General features: G+C 19.7%; 1 protein-coding gene across 1 annotated transcript; it reads left to right on the plus strand.

Annotated features, from left to right (window-relative positions):
* The first annotated feature begins 21,829 nt into the window (after window positions 1-21,829).
* Window positions 21,830-22,370, plus strand: K444DRAFT_723981 (uncharacterized protein). Its single transcript, XM_024888601.1, has one exon. It carries the CDS (start codon window positions 21,936-21,938, stop codon window positions 22,236-22,238), a length of 303 nt encoding a protein of 100 aa, XP_024735471.1. The 5' UTR covers window positions 21,830-21,935; the 3' UTR covers window positions 22,239-22,370.
* Window positions 22,371-22,531: the final 161 nt, after the last annotated feature.

A 22,531-nucleotide genomic window follows, 5' to 3' on the forward strand; every position in this document is an offset into this window, starting at 1 on the left:
TTCTCTATATCTAATTATATTATATTTATATTAATTAGATATTTAAAAGTATTTAATAGTTTTAATTTTATTATAGAATTAGTAGAATTTGATTTTCTTTTAATCTATTTAATTTCTATAATCTCTTATTATTTATATATCTAATAGAAATATATTATATTAATTATTAGATATTTCTTTCGAGTAATATCTAATTTAATAAGGCATTTATATAAATACTAGTAATAGTTCTATTTCTAGTATTCTATTAATTATAGATTTAACTAAAGTACTTATATTAAAGCTATAAGCTATACTATAGAATTTTGAAACTAGAATATATCCGATTTAGGAAAAGAGATTTTTATTATTTATAAATAAAATATTCGTAAAAATAATTAAATATAAGAACTTTTTTACTAGTTTTATAAATTTTAGTTCTCTAATAATATTTTTAATTTATTATTAAATATATTTATTAAATGCATTTATATTAGTTTCTAAAGATTTAATAGCTTAAATAATAATTAATAGGTTATATAAAGCTTCTAGTTAATAGACTAATATAATATATAAAGCTTCTAGTTAATAGACTAATATAATATATACTTTTTTAGTATATTAGATAATATATTAGTTTTTAATAAAGAGATTTTAATAAATAGTATTTGTATTATTTATAATAATAGTATTTTTTATAGAAATAATTTAGAGGTTTTTATACTAATATTTCTATATAAGAGTAATTCTAATAGTATTTATATAAATAATATTTCTATTAAACTTGTAATTATAATTAAAAATAAAATATTTATATTTTTTAGTTAAGAACTTAACTTTTTAGAATTTTAATTACTTTATTTTTATAAAATTATTAGTTTAAAAGCTAATAATTCTAAAGAATTACTTATTATAAAGGAAGCAAGGGTTATAAATTAATTATTTTATAGAAAGCTTATTAATATAATAGAAATAGTAAGTTTTAAACTAATAGTTTCTAGCTTCTAATATATTATATAATAGTTTTATAACTTTTAAAATAGAATTATTTTATAGATTTAGCTCTCTAGTAAGCTTATAAAATAAATTAATATAAAAATTATAATTAAATAAAATTATTAATTAGATATAAGTTTATAAAATATTTATTATTATAATAATAATACTAAAAATAATTCTCTAGCTAATATATTAAATAATAAGTAATTATATTAATATTATATATTTCTTATTATTATAGGTTTAGATAACTAGTTTCGACTTTTTAAACTCTTTTTCTATATTATTATTCTTAATCTTATTAATAAACCGGGAATTAAAGATATATATCTTTTTTAATATCTGAAATCTAAAAATAATCTTAAATATATCCTTTTCTAAGAAACTAGTAATTTTAGCTTAATAGAAGTTCTTATATAGGTTATTATTCTATAGAAATAGTATAATATTCGGGTTTTTATAAAGGTATTCTTTATTATACTTTAATAAAATAATAGAAATAATAAGAGAAATTATATCTATATTATTTTTAGTTTTATTATAAAGTTTAGAAATAGTTTTAGATTTAAAGCTATTAGTAATAACCTTAATATTTTCTATATAAAAGGGCTTTATTATTATTATTATATAATAGAACTAGTATATAGTTTTCTTTATTAATAGCTACTAGCTTATATAATCTATTTTAATTATTAGATTAACTAATATTTCCTTTATATTATATAAGAATATTTGAATTTAAAAGAAGTTTATAAATATTAGTAATACTAGAACTATTTCAAGTATTTAGGATATTTATAATCTAATATCTAGTTTAAAGCTTTTAAATTTCTATTATTACTTTTTTAAGTATTACTAATTATTATAATATAATTAGTAATAGAATATTATATTTAGTTATTCGAAATAAAATATTATTAACTAAAAGAATTAGAATAATATTATTAAATTCTATAAAAATTTTAATAGCCTTAAAAGCTATTTAAAATATAATATCTTTATTAATTCTATTAATTTTGGCTATAATAATAAGATAAATATATTAAATTAGGCTATAGTAATATTCTATAATTCTAATAAAATTATAAGCTTTTATAGAAATGATTTTAATTTTAGTTTCTATAATATTTATAAGTTAAATAACCTTCTTATTAGTAAATTACTTTTTAATATCTATTATAATCTAATTAAAAGAGCCTAAATAAATATTAATCTAATATTACTTTAGGATATTTTAAAGCTATTAGCCGGCTTAGTTATTAAATGCCTTTATTAATAATATAAAATATAAGCTTACTAGAAATATAGAAAATATTAATAATAATAGAATTATTAAAGCTAATATTATTTTTTAAATTAAATTTGAATTATTCTAGTAATTATTTAAATTTCTAGTATTATTTATAGTATTTTATAAAATATTTAAAAGCTTTTATATTAATATTATAGCCTATTTATTTTAGTATATATTAGAGCTTACTAATAAATAAAAAACTAAAATAGTAATATAGATATTATAATTCAATTTTTATAAAAAAACAGGAATTATAAATAAAGAATTCGGAAATAAAGCTTTATAATATAATATTTTAAAATAAGAAAAAAATATCTAAAATATTATATTATAAATATATAATATCTAGTAAAAATAATAAAATTATTAATAAAATTATTAAAATAGACTTCTAGCTTATTTATATTAGCTAAGCTGAATAGAAATAAAAAAATTATAAATATAATATAAATTTATACTTATTTAATTAGTATTTTTACTATTATAGATTTAATAGAAAATATAAATCTAATATTAAATTCAATATTAACTTAATTTTTAATAGTTTTACTAAGTTTAATACTATTATTAATTTATTATAAAGCTTGAAATTTATAAGATATTTATTAGTAAATAATAAGATAATAAAATAAATTAGTAAGTTATAAAACTATAGTATTAAATTTAGTATAGAACTAATCTTTATCTTTCCTATAAGGTTTAGGGAAGCCCTTTCTAAATAGGAGTCCCTAATAACATATATATAATTAGTAATTTATAAGCCTAATACTTATAATATAAATAATAGTTAGTTATAATATTAAAGGGCTACTAATTTCTTTAATTAATACCTATAATATCCGAGGTTTATTATATGCCTTTAAGTTATATATAACCCTATATATATTATAATTATACTTCTTTTCTAGGATTTTATTCCCAAGATCTATTAATCTATTCTAGTAAATATTTATTTAATTATTTATTTAATTGAGGTAAATTTCTAGTATTTTAGAAAGTAGTTTTACTAATATAATCTAGATAATAGATATAAAAATCGTCTAATTAGATTAGGGCTAAGTAAGTAAGAAAAAAAAGTAATTATACTTTAGGTATAAGAGCTAGCTAGTAATTATAATTTCGTTTGGGATCTAAGTATTCTAATTAGCTCGATTTAAAATACTAAGGTATTATTTTATAAAATTAATATTACTTATTAAATCTTATATTAGAATAATCTAAATAGCTATATGAAAAGAATTTAATAAATATTCATATAAGAAACCCATATAAATATTTCTAAGGTTCTGGAAATTATTTATAAGCTTCTAAAAATATATATTAATTAATTATACTAATTTCTAATTAGGACTAATACGAAAACTAGTAATTAATTCAGGTAGTTCTTTACTTTTATAAAAGAATCTCTTTATATTACTATGTATTTTCTTTCTTTCTAATAATTATATATATAATAACTTTTTCTATTATTATTTTTTAGCTTCTTTTTCTGCCTTTTTCCAAATCTTTTTTAATTATTTTTAATTAATTTTATAATATCCTTTTCTGGCTTTATTATCTATCTATATAATAATAAGTATAAAGGTAATCTTATAGCCTTCTTTCCTATTACTAGTAAATACTTAAAATATTTCAAGTATTTACTTATTAATTCCTTTACTTTATATATTATAATATCTAGTAAAAAGAATTATAACTATTATAATAAGAGTTCTAAGTCTTATATATTAGTAAGTTCTTTAGCTTTAATATCTATTAAAGCTAATATAATTTCAGATTTCTTATTATTTATTAGAGGCTTACTAGTTCTAGAAAAATACTATTATAATCTTTAAGAAATTTCTTAGAATATATCCTAAATAATATTATACTAATAAGAATAATACTATTAATTAGGTTTTTAAAGACTAGAAAAATACTAATAAGCTTCGGAATTCTTCTTCTTATTTTAATAGGGTAAATAATAATACTATTTGGGTTAGTATTTCAAAAATAAGTTTTTTCTAATATATTTAAGTATTTACTAATTCCTTAAAAAAATACCATAATATTACCTTTAAGATATTGATTTTATTACCGAACTTACTATTAAGATTACTAAATAATTTATTACTAGTATTTCAAATACTAATAATATAATATTTATAGCTATTTAGAACCTGATTTTAGAAGTTCGGGCCTTTTATAAGATATATATAGCTATTATAAGTTCTTTACTTATTTCTTTAATATTCTTAATACTAATATTATTATAGTATAACTATATTTTATTAAAAGATAAGCGGATTCCGGAAAGTATTAACTAATTCTTTACTAAGTCCTAAATAGGGCTAGTATTTAGTATTCTTGCTTTGGGAATTAGGAATTTATAGGAATTAGAGTTTATTTATTTAAGATATTTATAATTAGTCTGAACCTTTCTTAATTCTAAACCTTTTTCTAATAATTTAAATATAATTCTTATAAGCCTTAATAAAACCCTAGAAAACTTTTATAAGTATTATAGTATATATTATATATATGGCTAGTTACGTAATATATACTATACTCTTATATAGTAGAATAGCTAATAAGGCTTCTAATCTTATTATTATATCTTTTGGTTTATTTACTTATATAATAAAGCTATTTCCCTATATATGCGTCTATTAGTCTAAATAACTCGTAATAGAATAATAAGATTCCTAGTTTTTATATACCTGAGATTAAGTAATATATTATTACTTAGTAAGGCTATATACCTAAAACTAATTAGTACTCTGAAATTACTTAGTAAATAGCTAGCTAGACCCCATACTACTTATTACTTTATAATAAGAGTATTTAGCTAGCAAGTTAACTTTAAGTTCAAGTAAGGTTATAATTAACTATATAAGTACTAAAGAGCTTCCCTAAAAGTAAAGTACCTGAGCCCGTATCTAGAGGTTCGGGAATGAGCCTAGCTAAAAGAAGAGAATAATATTATAATATATATTATATATGCGGCTAGTTATATAATATATACTATACTCTTATATAGTAGAATAGCTAATAAGGCTTCTAATCTTATTATTATATATTTTGGTTTATTTACTTATATAATAAAACTATTTCCTTATATATATATTTATTAGTCTAAGTAACTTGTAATAATAAGTAAAAAAACCCAGGGAAAAAATATTTTTATTATTATTCCGGGCCTTTTCTTAGCTATTTAGATTCTTTCTTTCTTTTAAGTAGTCTTTTTCTTAGAAGTCCAGAATTCTTTTTAATCTTAAGAAATTATTAAAAGATAATTTCGAATTCTAAACTATAGTTTTAATTATATAATTTTAGAAATTCCTTAGAATTTTCAAGATTAGGAAAAGCAAATAATTAGGTATTATAATCTTTAGGCCAGGCTTTCTATTTAATTAAATACTATTATTTTTTGCTTTTACTATTTTATTAATAATTAATAATAGCTTCTATTTTCTATTCTTGTTTTTTATTATTATTTACTAATTCCGGAAGTTCTCTAGAGAAATATAAATATGACTTCTAATTCTTTTTTATTATATATTTTTTAAGAAAGGAAATATAGAAAGTTAGATATAAATAATTATATATACTTAGTAGTTCTAATTTATATATTAAATTACTAATATATTTAAAAATCCTAAATAAACCTATAAATTTTGGCTTAAGCTTCTTTATTTTAAGTTTAATGTTTTTTATTAATAATATTATCTAGGCTTTTTTAAGATAGTATTTAGCTAATTAGTACTTATTATAATAGGTTTCTCGGTTATTTTATATATAATATTATAAATTCTCAAGCTTTCTCTATTTTATTTTAAGGATTTCTAGTCTTTTATATATAGCTAGTACCTTTTCTATAATCCTGTTTTTAAGATTCTATAGAAGTTAAAAATAGTATTCGTAATATATATAAAAAGATATATTTTATAAAACCTAATATCTTGAGTTATTATATATAAATTCCGTAAAAAATAACTTTTTAAACTAGTTATTTTTCTTAGATATTATAATAATATCTTAGATAGTATTTCAGGGTCTGGTTTTATCTTTCTATTTAATTATTTATTTAAGAATAATAAGCTATACTCAAATATTATTTATATATTAAGTAAAAGCAAAAAGCAAATTAGAACTAGCTAGTAAATACTATTTCTTAATCGGAAATAATTTTATTAGGAAAGCTAAAGATTAAGAAAACATATTCCTATATAATCTTAATAAGCTTTAGAAAGTTAATAGTCTTATAATATATAATATATCTTGCTATTTTAGAGTACTAGTTAATAATTATAAGAATTATATTAAAATCGGAATCTTTTATTAGGTTTTTATATAATAGTAAACCTATAATAAAATCTATAGAGATCTTATTTTAGGGGTTTTCAGGCTATAGTAAATTACTAAATAAACTATATAATAAATACCTCTTTGCCTTAATTTTCTAATAAATATTATATTCTTAATAATAATTATAAATATTTTTTTTTTTATATTCTCTTAATATTAGTATAGCTATTTCTTTAGGAGTTACATATATAGTTACGGGATACGGGATACGGGATATAAGTAATAAGATATAGGTAATGAGATATAGAATACGGGATATAATTATATAATCTTATATCCTATTAGTAACTTGACTAGTAAACTAGACCCCTTTAGGCTTAGCAGATTTAGGGATTATATATTAATACTATAATACTATAATTCCTACTTCTAAATAATAACTTTACTAACTTATATAAATAGTATTCTATAACTTATATAATAGTATTATATATTACTAGTAAACTAATACTAATTAGTTTATATATATAGATTAGAGAATAGAATCTTTTGAACTAAAGAAGTATCTAGTAGCCTATAGCAAAATTAAACTAGTCTATATTAAAGGAGGAAATTACCTATTAACTCTATAAAGCATCTAGTAGCCTAAAGAAGAAAATAGCTAGCTCTTACTAAGGACTAATAACTACTTTATTAAAGGGGGAAATTATTTATTAACTCTATAAAGTATCTAATAGCCTAAGGGAGAAAACTCTAGTTCTTACTAATTAATAAGTAATTAGCTATTTGACTATCTATCTATTTAATTATCTATTATTCTTTAAAACTAACTTCTTTTAGTCCCAAGACTATCTTCTTGGAACCTATCTTTTCTATTTATATAATACCCGTATTTATAGAATACTTTTTCCGGAATATATACTCTATATATATCCTTAAAGCTTTTTAACTACTACTTTAATTTTACTATTAAATTAAGTCTTTCGAGCTTTAGATTCTTCTGGAATTATAATATTTCACTTTTTAAATTTCTCGTTATAGACGAAATATTTAAGGGCAAAATATTTACTTTAATACCCTTAATATCTCTAGATATCTGGGGCATCTGGTATCTGAACCAGATATCTAGTATCTTAATCTAATATCTAAATCAGGTATCTAGTATCTAAACCAGGTATCTAGACATCTTTACTATTAAACCCTTTCTATAAACTTACTATAAACTACTTTATCTTTAAACCTCTCTTACTATAAATCATATATATATTAAGAAGAGCTTGATCCTAGGGATTCGGTATAATAGAACTATAGGATAGATATATATAAATAAAGAAGTAAAAAGGCGGTATTAACCTAATTACCTATAATAATAAGGAAGTCCTAAACTACCTCAATATTAGACTATTCTAGTATAAAATAAAGAAGTCAACTAATAATAATCTCTGGGAATTATTTAAGAAAGATTTTAGTAATTTTAATTTTAAAATACTTAATTATCTAAATTAATATATATTATATAAATTATAAGCTACTTTATAATATAGTAGTATTTATATTAAATAAAATAATAAGAAACTTACTATTATATAGTTCTTAGTTAATACTATTTAGAAAGAAAAGTAATATACCTAAACTATAGCTAATATTATTACTACTAGACTAGACCTTAATACGGGCCTTATTACTTTATTATATATATCCCTTAATAATAGTATTATAAGAAATAAATAAACTAAACCAATTATTACTTATATTTCTTTATTATCTATAATTACTCTTACTAGTACCGGACTATAGAAAGCTAGTAATAACAGATTTTTATTATTTCTATTACTTCTATTATTTTTAAATAGCCCTTTAGCTAGTTCTCTTACTATAAAGCTAATTAGAAAAGTAGTAAAAATATATACTAAGATATAAAAATATAATAAAACTAATAATAGTTTTAATTAAAAACTTGCTATCTTTCTTAATATCTACTAATATATAGAGCTTTTATAAGAGGTATTAGTAAGAGCTTTTCCTACTATATTAAAAGAACTAGTATAAGATTACTTTTATAATAACTAGCTCTCTTAATATATATATAAAAAGGCCTATATAAATATTTATAGCTTCTTTAAAGGCCCTAGTTTCTAATATCGAAACTTAGATAAGTAAAATACTACTATAATAATAACTATAATAGCTTAATATCCTAAAAAGATAATATTTAAGCTCGTCTAGTTATTAATTAATAACCTATATAAATTATAATATAAACTAGTACCTGCCTTATAAAATACCGAATTCCTATATAATAAGATTATTACTTTCTATTAAGATATACTAGTATACTAATATATAATCTCGGATTCTTTTCCTAATTTTAGCTAACTTATTAATAAGATATAATTATTTATTATTACCTATAAGAAAAAATAATAGATTAATACCGAGATCCTCTTTACTAATTAATAATACTATTCTTAAAATCCTCTAAACTATTATTTATCCGGAAATTATTAATATAAATCTAGCTATAACTTCGGAATCCGTAATAATTACTCTAAGCCTTATAATTATAATAATTATACTCCGAAGTTATATTTTATATATAAGAGACTCAAATACTACTTATAGAAATATATACCGGAAAAATAAGAAACTAAGAAAGCTTAATTCAAGAATAAAAATATTTACTAATTTAGATCCCGAAATACCCGCAACTTTAATAAATACTTTAGTAGTACTTATATATAGTATATTACCGAATTTAAAGAAGAAAAGAATAATAAGAGTAGTAAGAATAAACTAGTAAGTAATACTTTTAAAGCCTTACTAGTAGAAACGAATAAAAGAGAGAAATATTATTCTAATTCCTATTTTACTTTTATTAAAAGCTTCCTAGCTATTCTTATAGCCCCTATTCCTACTATTCTTATAACTAATACTCTTATAGATAACCTTATATCTCTTTTCTTTATATATTAGATAATAGGCGAAAACTATATCTTAGAGTCTATTAAATAGATAGAAAACACCCAGATATTTATAATTAATAGTATATTAAGATATAATATTTATTACTTTTATAGAATTATAATTAATACTAGAGCTTTCAGATTTTTAATTACTAGTTCTAACTAATTCCAAACTTTATAATAGACTAATAATAGTATTTAACTTAATAAAACTACTAAAGGTTAAGTTAATATCTAGTTTAGTATTAGATCTATATTCTCTATTAGATTTATAATAATAAAAATACTAATTAGACAAGTATAATTCTATATTATATTTATAAAGATTCTATTTCTATTTAACTTAACTAATATAGATAAGCTAGAGGTCTATTTTAATAATCTTACTAATTATCTTATTACTTTTAATAAATGCTTTATATCTATAATATAATATTTTAAATACTTTTTCCTGCTTTAAAATACTATTTTATAAAGCTTTATTTCCGAATTCTTTATTTATAACTATTGCTTTCTTATAAAGATTAAATTATAATATCTATATTACCGTTTTGGTTATCTATTTATTAGTAAGCTCCGAAATGTACTAGAATAAATAGGCTATAATATTAATATAGAAGCCCTTAAGTATTTTATAAAGTACTATAAGTAATACCAGAAATTCGGATAATTACCGGAATAATTCAAGTTTAACCTAAGAAATAATATTAGCTTTAACTACTTTATTATTATTAATATTTTCTATATTTTTAGTAAGCCTATACTCTATATTATTAATAAAGGTACTAGATATTAAGCCGGCTAATAGCTTGAAAATATTAGTATATTATATACTTGAGATACCCTAAAATAATATTAAATTAATACTTATTTAGGTCTTCTTAATTAAATTATAATAAATACCGGAAAGTAGTTTACTAGTAAGAAGTTTATTTAGCTTGCGAATACTATAGGAACTAAGATTAAAATTATCTCTATAGAAGCTTATAATTCCGTCGGAATTATAGAATACTACTATAACCCGATTTAATATACTTACCTTATTATTACGGCCGAAATTAATAGAATTAATAAGGATATCATATTCCAAATAGCCTTTAAGGCTATTAATAATTCTACTAGACCTAATAGTATTATCCTAACTCGCTTGGTTTATAGTACTTTACCTCGAATAACCGAATATAATACCCTATTACTAATTATATTATAGTAATTAGTAGTATTTAAGAAAGTAATAATAGAAATTCAGAAGCTTTAAGCTAGATACCAGATTACAAATATCCTAAATACCCGAAATAGTTCCAGTACTACTAATATCTATAAACTTCTCTTGAATTCGGATATTCTTATATAGTATAAAGGAAATACCGGTTAATCTAGTAATTAGAATAGGCCATATAGGCTAGTAGCTATTAATAGAGAGAACTATATACTAGCTCTATTATATGGCAATACTACCTTCTACTTAATCTCTATAAAGCCCTTTTATATAAGGGATATTAAGGTTATTACTAATAGCTCTAAACCTAAACCTGTTTCCGAATTCTATAATAAGGCCAAAAGTAATACAGGTATAATTCCTCTTGCTATTCCTACTATTTTACTAAAGTATAGCAGAGAATACTCTTATAAGAATCCGGATTTTATAATATTTCTATAGGATAATAACCTATATAAGAACTTCTATTAAGTTAAAGTTACTAGCCTTCTAAAAAAAGATATATTTAAGGTTATTTCTAGATCTTAGATACTAAAAAAAATATATATCTTTAACTCCCGGTTTATTAATAAGATTAAGAATAAGAATACGGAAAGAGAGCTTAAGAAATCAAGACTAGTTATTTAGGCTTATAATAATAGTAAGAAATATATAATATTAATATAATTACCTATTATTTAATATATTAGCCAGAGAATTATTCTCAATATTACTATTATAATAATAGATATTATAGAACTATATTTATATAATATCTCGCAAGCTTATATCTAATTAATAACCTTACTTAACTATAATTTTTATATTAACTTATCTTATAAGCTTACTAGAGAGCTAAATCTAAATAATAATTCGGTTCTAAAGATTATAAAACTATTATATAGTATACCGGAAGCTAGAAACTACTAGTTTAAGACTTACTATTTCTACTATATTAATAAGCTTTCTATAGAATAGTTAACTTATAATTCTTGCCTCTTTTATAATAAGTAACTCTTCGGAATTATTAGCCTTTAAACTAATAATACCCTATTTATTAGAACTAATAATTTTATAAAAGTAAAGTAACTAAAGCTTTATAAGGCTAAGTTCTTGGCTAAGGAATGTGAATTCCTTACTTTTGACTATAATCTCAAATTTAATAAAGGTATTATTTATATAAATACTACTAGAATTACTCTTATATAAAAATACTAATATAAAAACCTCTGAACTATTTCTATAAAGAATACTACTACTATAAGTAGTAAAAGTACTATTTATTAAGATTTTTCTATTAAGGACTAATATATTACCTAATATACTAGAGGAGTATATATTATATTAGTCTATTAACCAGAGGCTTTATATAACCTATTAATTACTATTCAAGCTATTAAACTCTCAGAAACTAATATAAAGGCACTTAATAAGTGCATTTAATAGCAAATTGAAAATATTACTAGAGAACTAAGATTTATAAAGCTAGTAAAAAAGTCCTTATATTTAATTATTTTTATAAATGCTTTATTTATAAATAATAGAGATCTCTTTTCCCAAATCGGATATATTCTAGTTCTAGTAAATAAAACTAGATATACTAATATTATTTACTAGTTCTTTACTAAATACAAGAGAATTACCAGAAGTATTCTAGCTTTGGAACTCTATAATATGGCTTATAGCTTTAATATAAGTACTTTAATTAAATCTATAATTAATAGAATACTAGAAATAGAACTACTACTAGTAATTTATATAAATTCGAAGTCATTATACGAATACCTTATTAAATTAGGAACTACTCGAGAAAAGTATCTAATAATTAATATAATATATCTTTACTAGATATATAAATAATAAGAAATCGCAGAAGTCAAATGAATTAAGGAAGAATTAAATCCTGCTAATTCTATAATAAAATCGAAGCTAATAAATGCCCTCAAGTACCTAATTAATATAAATACTATATAATTAGATATAGAGAAATAGGTCGAGTATAGATAGGACAGGAAATAAATATATAAGATAGAAGAATATTATAGGAGAGAAGTCATATATAAAAGGCTATAGCCTTTAATATATAACTAAAAACCTTAGAAGTATTATAGATATATAAAGTATTTGGGAAATCTAATACTAGGCCGGATTAGGGAATTTATATATAATTAGAGAAAGATACTATTTTTTGCGTTTTTTAGAGAGTTTCTAGTATTAGTATAGTTATTTCTTTGGGAGTTATATATATAGTTACGGGATACGGGATACGGGATATAAGTAATAAGATATAAGTAATAGAATATGGGATACGGGATATAATTATATAACCTTACGTCCTATTAGTAACTTGACTAATAGACTAGACCCTTTTAGGCTTAGCAGATTTAGGAATCACATATTAATACTATAATACTATAATTCCTATTTCTAAATAATAACTTTACTAACTTATATAAATAGTATTTTATGACTTATATAATAGTATTATATATTACTAGTAAACTAATACTTAATATTAGGATTTTCTAAGGAGTTCGAGAGTTTTCCTTATTCTATAATATCTAGCTATTAGATTATTATAATAAAGCTTTATAACTTCTTAATATAAAACGGAATTATTAGATATAATAATTCTTAAATAATATTTAAATAAGCCTGAATTATTTTTCCAGATTTCTTTTTCTTTAGTATCTTTCTTACTAAGCCTTTATTTTATAATATTCTAATATTAAGAATTATTTCTCTAAGTTATCTAGATAATATCTAGAAGAGATTTAGATAGAAGGGCTAGTACTATAGCTCTTTTAGTAGCTATATATATTTATATATAGGAAATTAGGTATTTATAATTATCTAATTCAAAAACTCGAGAGATTAAAGAGTTTTTAGTTCTATTAAGTAATACGGTTATAAATACCTCTATTACCTTAGCTATAATAATAAAGCCTTTAAGATATCTTTTTATATCTTGCTTTTTAATTAATTCTATAATTAAGAAATTTATAAAATAATCTATTTACTTGTTTTATAATAAATATTTCTCCTTAGCTATTATAAATATAGTAAGTATTAAATAATACTTATTCTAAAAGATTAGAAGCCAAGTTATATTAATAGAACCTTTTTTATAATTAGGTCTTTTACTAGGTCTATTTACTAGATTTGAGGTGCCTTTATAATAAATAATATTAAAATTATATATTATATGATATATTACCTAATATATTTAATAGTTTTCTAAATACTTTATTTCTATAAAGTATTAGAGGTTATTGGAGTCTATAATAATCTTAATTATAAACCTGGACTTTTTAAGGTAATAGTACTAATATTTAAAGGCTTTAATAATTATAAATAGATTTCTATTATAGGTATTATAGTTATATTCGGTTCCGGAAAGTTTCCGGAACTAGAATATTACTAGATATTAGTATTTTTTCGGGCTATTACTAGAATTAATTTATTATAAAATAGTACTAATAATTACGAATTTTGATATATTAGTTTTAATATAAATCTTTTTAAAAGAATTAAAATAGACCAGAATAGATATTATAGTAAAAGCTTTTTTTAAAGTCTTAAAGCTTTTAGCTACTTTATTTATTTATATAAAGAGATCGGATTTCCGGCTCTTTTCTATTTCTTTTAAGAGATTTATTAAGCCTATAGTTATCTGAGAATAATAATAAATAAACCTATAATAGAAATTAGTAAATCCAAGAAATACTTAAATATTATAAAATAATTCTGGTTCTGGCTATTTAATAATACTATAGACCTATTTAGGATCCGTATAAATACTTTTTATTTTAATAAAAAAGCCTAAAAATTCGATTTTCTTAATATTAAACTTGTATTTACTAAGTTTATAAAACAGGTTATTTTTATATAGCCTAATAAGTATCTAGTAAATATAATTATAGTATTTACCTTTATTTCGAGAGTAAATAAGAATATTATTTAAATAAATAATTATAAAATAATCTAGAAGTTTTATAAATATAATATTAATATATATTTAAAATATAGCTAATATATTAGCTAGCCTAAAAGATATTATAAGATATTTAAAATAGCTATAATAAGTCCTAAAAGCCGTTTTCTATTTATATTTTTTATGAATTCTTATCTAATAATATATATTCTTAAGATCTAGCTTTATAAAAATCTTGGCTTTTTAAAGCTAGTTAAGAATATTATTAATAAAAGAAAGCAAATACTAATTCTTAATTATAACTTAATTAAATCTATAATAATTAATATAAAGATATAGTTCTTTATTTTTCTTAGAAATAAAAAGAATAAGTATTTTTATTAGGCTTTTATTAGGCCTTATCTAATATTTATAAAGTATATCCTATAAATATAGATATAATACTTCTAGTTAGATCTCTAATAGATTATATAAAAGCTTATATAGGACTATACTATCTATATTAATAGAGTATTTAATACTACTAAGATTAGGAAGTTCTAAAGCTTTATTAGGGTTAAAAATCTCTAAAAAGTCTTTATATTTATTATTTCAGAAATAAATAAGTACTTCTAAGGCCTCTTTTCGGAGGGTATTAATTTATTATATTAAAAACTCTTGTTTAGTATTACTAGAACTATATAATAAAGCAGAGATTTAGTAATTATTATAAATATATAAAGCCTATTATCTAGAATAGTTATATTTGCTTTTAGTTAAGAATAAGACTTGAGGTATTAGCTTAGGATACTAGTTAAGCTTCTTACTAAATTCTTTTAGTATTAGGATCTTAATATTATTAAGCTATATAAATATATATATTTATTATTTCTTAATATAGTTTATATATTATATAAGAATTACTTTATAAAATTCCATACTAAAAACGAGGCTATAAAAGCTAATATTCTTATATTTATAAAACCGGAGCTTAAAAGAATATATTTTATTATAATTATTTATAATAAATATCTTAAAATTATAGGTTTAATAGACCTTAAATCTATTCTTATAAAAGATTACAAATTCTTAATTATATTTAGCTAAAGTAATAAAGCCCTGGCTTTAAGACTAATTATTATTAAGAAAGTTATAATCTAATTCAGTATTATCGAGTTTATTATATATCTCTAAAATATCTATTTTTAGCTATATTAATCTTATTTAAATAATTATATAAAATAATATATCTTTTTTATTATAGCCAAAATTATTAATATTTAAGATTTGGTTTTTTCTTTTCTCTATTTCTTAGAAAAGTTTCCCCTAGAATATTTTTTTATAATAATAGTATTAACCTGCTTTTATAAATACCTTAACTTTTTTATAGTTTTAGCCTTATTAGAGTTCTGCCGAGTCTATTTAGTATACTTAAAATACTTTATATTTTCTAAAAAGTGTTTTTTCTATTTATAAGTTTAATAAACTATACCTAAAATAGAACTAGTACTTTATTAAAGCCTTAAAGAAGTTAAAGTATTATCTAAGAATTTCTTATATAATTTTCGGAACTTATTCTTTCTTTTTTAATAGCCTTATAAATTAGAATCTACTAAATTAGAGTTTTTAGGAATAGAATTACTCTTATTAGACTTTCTTGCCTTTACTTTTCTTAATTTGGAATAAATAATATATTCTGCTTTCTGAGCTTTCTTAAGCTATTTAGAAATAAATATTATCTTATTTCCTAAAAAAATAAATATAAGTATCTAATAAGTCTTATAATTAGATAAAGTAATATTAAGAGTCCGGATCCGGTTTCTTTTAGAATATAGGTTCTAGTTAATTTCGAGACTAATTATTTAAATATATAATTTAGTAATTATCTTACTATTCTTCTAATAAAAATCTAGGAGCTTTTTAAAAATATTTTATTAATAAGTTTAAGGTACTCAAAATATATTAGCTAAATAGGCCTTAAATTATTTCTAATAGATCTTATATAATAATAGGCTTTATTTTATTATAGCCTTCCAAATATTATAAAATTCGTTTCTAAAAGTACTTATAATAAAATTAATTCTAGAAAAGTATTTATTATAGGTCTAAAGTTAGGTCCTAAAGACTATTTTCTAGAAAGATATAAATATTCTTTATTTCTTAAGGAACTTTCTATAATATAAGTCAGATATCCGGATTTTAAAAAGCTTTTTTTAGTCTAAATATATTTTTAAGATATTATATAATAGCTTCTAATAAATAGTATTGAGATTACTTTTAAAGCTTATTATATTAGGAAAGGAAATAGGTTCTAATTCTATTTTAGGAAGTTCTCTAGTAGAAATTACTAAAGAAAATAGGATAGATTTATAAATAGAATTTCTATAAGATATAATAAACTATAAGATATTTCTAAGAGTATTCTTATATTACTCTAATTATAGGATATATTAGTTAATTATATTTACTAATTCTTGCTTTTATTAGAGTACTTCGACTTTAGTATATAAGCCCTATTCTATAGTTTAAATAGTAGTAATTTGAATATTAATCTCGGTATTTTAATTATTACCGGAATTATTTCTATTATTATTACTAGCTTTTGGAGGCTCCTAAGAAGCCTTATTAAAAGTATTAGACAAGTCTTTACTATTACTTGTATTAGGATTAATTTAGTTAACTTCCTCTATAGAAATAGCTCTAGTAAGGAATTATATATTTTATAGATTTTAAAATATAATTATTTATTAAACTATTTCTTTTAAGAGTAAAGAGATTAGCTTATAAGGTATTTATTAGTAAGTAATAAAATAATAGAATAAATTAATAAGTTATAAAACTATAGTATTAAATTTAATATAGAACTAATTTCTATCTCTTTTATAAGGTTCAGGGAAGCCTTCTCTAAATAGGAGGCCCCGATAATATATATATAATTAGTAATTTATAAGCCTAATACTTATAATATAAATAGTAGTTAGTTATAATATTAAAGAACCGCCGATTTCCCTAATTAATACCTGTAATATCTAAGATTTATTATATGCCTTTAAGTTATATATAATCCTATATATATTATAAAATTAGTTAAAACTAATAGTTAAAAACCTAGAAACTCTACTATTAAATATAATTTTATAAAAGTAATAAGTATTATATTTCAATATATTATTAATTATAAATATCTGAATATTTTCTATTTATTTAATAAATTTTAAAATATAATTTTTATTTATTATCTAATATATATAAAAAAAGAAATGAAATTATTTATAAGAATATTAATTATAAAAATAATAGAAATAGAAGTAGTAAAAATAACTAGAAAGCTTTTAATAGAAATAAAATAGGAATCTAAATAATATTTCTTTTCTTTATTTATTTTTATTAATAAAGCTTTAAAAGTATTATTTTCTAGTTTGTTTTTATTATTTTTATTATTTTTTTCTTTTTTAATTTTAATAATATATTATATATAGATATTACTAAAGTATTTATTAAAGTTATAAGAGTTTCGAGATCTAAATTAGTAAATATTTCTATTTTTAAATCGAGCTTTCTTAGTCTTTTATTTTTCTAATATATATTTTTATAAATAATATTTAAATCTTTTATATATAAAATATAACTTTAGAATATAATATTTATAATTATAGATTCCGAAGTTATAGCTAGATCTATATTAATAATTTCTAGATAAATAATAGCTTAAAAAGTTTTAAAAATAATATTATTAATTAGTAAAATAAATTTTAGTATTAATTTATTACTTCTTTTTATAAATAATAATAAATAATTAGAGCTTATTAATAAGCTAGCCGAGTTTATTAGACGAGTTTAAAATTATATATTAGTATATTAGTAAGCTTTAATAAGAAATAATAATTTTATTATATAGAAATTCGATATTTTATAAAATAGAAATAAAGCTATATTATAATTTATATAAGTTATTAATTAGTATTTAAATAAGCTTAAATATTATCTTTTTTAAAGTCTTTTACTATTATAATTACTAAAATAATATTATTTTATTTATTTAAATTTTAATAATAGAAACCAGGGCCTTTAAAGGAATTATAAATATTTATATAGATCTTTTTATATATATAGCTCGAAAGCTAGTTATTATAGAAGTAGTTTTATACTAGTTTCTTTAATATAATAGAAAAAGCTCTTATTAGTATTTTTTCTAGAAGCTTTATATATTAATAAATATTAAAAAAATAAAAACATAATAACTAATATTATATAATTAATATAAATATAATTTTAGCTAAAAGAATTAGTTTTAGCTAAGATTTTAAGCTATAATTTAAACTAAGCTCGCTTCTAAAACTCGGTATTTTAATAATCTTTAATAAATTTAATAATAATAATAATAATAATAATAATAATAATAATAATAATAATAATAATAATAATAATAATAATAATAATAATAATAATAATAATAATAATAATAATAATAATAATAATAATAATAATAATAATAATAATAATAATAATAATAATAATAATAATAATAATAATAATAATAATAATAATAATAATAATATAAGAATTTTAGAAATAAGTAATTCTAAATACTTATTTTTTATAAAAGTTATAAAGTCTAATAAAATCGAGTTCTTTTAAAAATCTAGTTTAGTTTCTAAAATATTCTTATTTAATTATATATTAGAACTTATACTAAATTTCCTATATTTTTATAGATTTAATATATATTAGTAATATAGTTATTTTCTTTATTATTATATTAATTTCAATTAATTAAATATTAATATTATAACTAAATTCAATTCAGAAAAAGAAAAAAGAATAGTTTAGGCCTCTAATTCTTATATTAGAAACCCATATATTAAAAATCTATAATTAAATTATATATCTTAAAAGTATAATTAGCTAGCCAATTACTATAAAATACTAAAGAAGACTTTAATAAGGCTCTTTACTATAATTAGGAAAATGCCCTAAAATAATTTTTTAATTTTTTAATCTATTTAGGCTATAATATTAATTTTAAAAAAAATATAGAAAATATCTAATAAGATTCTAGAAGAAAGTATATCTATTTACTAGATAATATATATTTATATATAATAATAAATATTAGATAAAAAGCTTAGTTTTATTAAGCTATTTCTTTCTTTTCTTTTTATTTTATAATAATAGCTTTAGTAATATAGTTAAATTAGCTACTAATAAAAAGAAAATAATTATTAGATACAATAGTTATATAATTAATTAATTTCTTAAAATTAAAGCTTTTTAGGGAAATTACTAATAAGATAAAGTATATAATATTTCTAGTATTTTATACTATATATATATAATATAAAAATAAAAGAATTTCGATTATTAATTATAATATAAACTTTATATAAACTATAAAATATTTTTCTTTAATTTTTACTAAAATTCCGAGAATTAATATTTCAAAAAAAATAACTATATTACTAATTTTTAATTATATTACTAGTTTTCCTTTCTACTAAATTTATAGAAATATAAGAGATTTAGTATAAGTTCTAATATATAATTATATTTTTTAATAATATTAGTATTATTATTTTATTATATAAATATATTATTATATTAAAGAATCTTATATAAATATTATATTTTTATAAGTTTAAATTTATTAAAGTTCTTAAAATTATATTTAAATAATTCCTAAAAAAGTTTATTAATTATTATATAAAAAGTTTTATTAAAATCGTTTAATATTTAGATTAATTCTATATCTTTATTATTTTTTATAAAAAAAATTTAATAAAAAAAATATTTATTATAATAAGCTTTATTATAATAAGCTTTATTATTATATATTTTATAAACTTATATTTAATTTGAAATATAATAGCTTATAAGAAATTTAAGAAATAAAATATTAAGATTTCGAAAGAATTTAATTATTTTAAAGCTTAAAAGTTTTAAGAATTCAATTTTCTTTTTAAGAAAGTTTTATAAATATTAAATAGAAATAGAAATAAAATAATTAAATAACTAATTATATTTTTTATTTATATAATTAGTTTTAATATAATATAATTAAATTTTAATAAAACTAAATATTTCTTTTATTTATATAATTATATTATAAATAATAGAATTAATAATTATTTCTTTTTTAATTTAAATAATAGCTTTATTTCTAAATAATTAAATTTTAGATAAATGGAATTTAATCTTTTCTAATTTATATATATAAACTAATTAATATATAATACTATTATATAATTATAAATTATTATTTATATAAGCTAATAAAATAGTTAATATTTAGAAATAAAAATTATAATATTAATATATAATCTTTAAATTTATTAAACTTAATAAAAACTAGTTATTAATTAAATTATTTATATATTATTGCCTTTAAATTTTATAACTAAATAAATAATTACCTTATTTTTATTTTTATAATCTTAATAATAAATTCTTTTTTGGAGAATATAATTATATTAATATTTATTTATTATATATAAAAAGTATTAAAAAATAAGAGTTATTATAATTAGATTTAAATCTTTTATTTTAAATAATAATAATAAAAAGTATTTCTTAAATTATTCTTAAAAATATATAATTATAATTTAATATATAATAATCTTTTTGGTTTTGAATTTTCTAATTTTCTAATTTTCTTAATTATTATATTAAGAACTAATCGTGCGTCGAGACTAGCACTAAAGCCCCTGCGTCCCTGCGGGTTTAGTGCGTATTAGCAATACGGTCAAAAATCAGCGATACGGTCATTTTTTTTACTATTATATCGATTTTAATTAATTAAATATTAATACCATGGCCAAATTTGACCCAGAAGAAGAGAAAAGGATGGCCCAGGCCTCCGATTTCTATACCAGGAACCCATACGTCAAAAAATCTACGATTGCGCGTTAATTCAGGGTCAAATTACGCCTCTGGAAAGCGCGTTTGGCTGGCCGCACACCACAAAACACTAAAGGGGGCCTCAATAAGGTCCTTAATCCTGATCAGGAGGAGGCCCTAAAGCAATTTATCGATTTTATGATCTATTTAGGCCATAGAGCTAATCTCAAGATAGTACGGGCGGCGGCTAATAAGATCCTTGGGGATAGCGCTTCCACCTACCAAGTAAACCGCCTATAGGCATAATAATAGTTTAAACGGAACAAATTATGGTTTAAAACCCTTCGCACAAAGACACTAGCACAAGAGCGGAAGGCGGCATATTAAAAGGAGGATCTGGAAGAGCATTTTACGGAGTATTATGGGGCGTTAGAGAAATATGGGATCTGCTTTGAAGACGTATGGAATATGGACGAAACCGGCTTTCGTATTAGCATTTTAAATAGAAAGATTATTATTATATACCTTAATACGAAAGCTGTCTACTTGGCAGATCCCAATAATCGAGAATCACTTACTGCGATCGAAACTATATTCGCTAGGGGCAAAGCAATTACACTATTCCTTATTTTGAAGGGGGAGATCCTGGTAGAGGCACACTTCGATAATGATCTGGATACCGAATTAGTCTTCGCCATAAGCTCTACTGGGTATATAAATAATGCTCTAAGCCTGAAATATATTAAGCACTTCCATAATCAGACATATTAACGTATACAAGGCAAATGGAGGATGTTAATTTTTGACGGGCATGGCTCCCACACTTTAGACGAGTTCTTATATTATTGCTGGTCCCACAAGATCGTCCCCTTTCAACTACTACTACATAGCACATATCTCCTTTAACCGCTCGATATTGGCCTCTTTTAATCTCTCAAGTACTGGCATTAAATCAGTATTTACGATAAGATTCAGTATGGTAATATTATTTATACCAAGCTTGATTTTCTAGGGGCATACCAGACGGTTTATGGGAGGACATTCAAGCATAGGACTATTATTAG

Source organism: Hyaloscypha bicolor (assembly GCF_002865645.1).
Source record: "Hyaloscypha bicolor E unplaced genomic scaffold K444scaffold_87, whole genome shotgun sequence".
NCBI lineage: Eukaryota > Fungi > Ascomycota > Leotiomycetes > Helotiales > Hyaloscyphaceae > Hyaloscypha > Hyaloscypha bicolor.

Coding starts and splice junctions, on each gene's coding strand:
- K444DRAFT_723981 (XM_024888601.1), top strand. CDS start 21,936: ATGGACGAAACCGGCTTTCGTATTAGCATTTTAAATAGAAAGATTATT.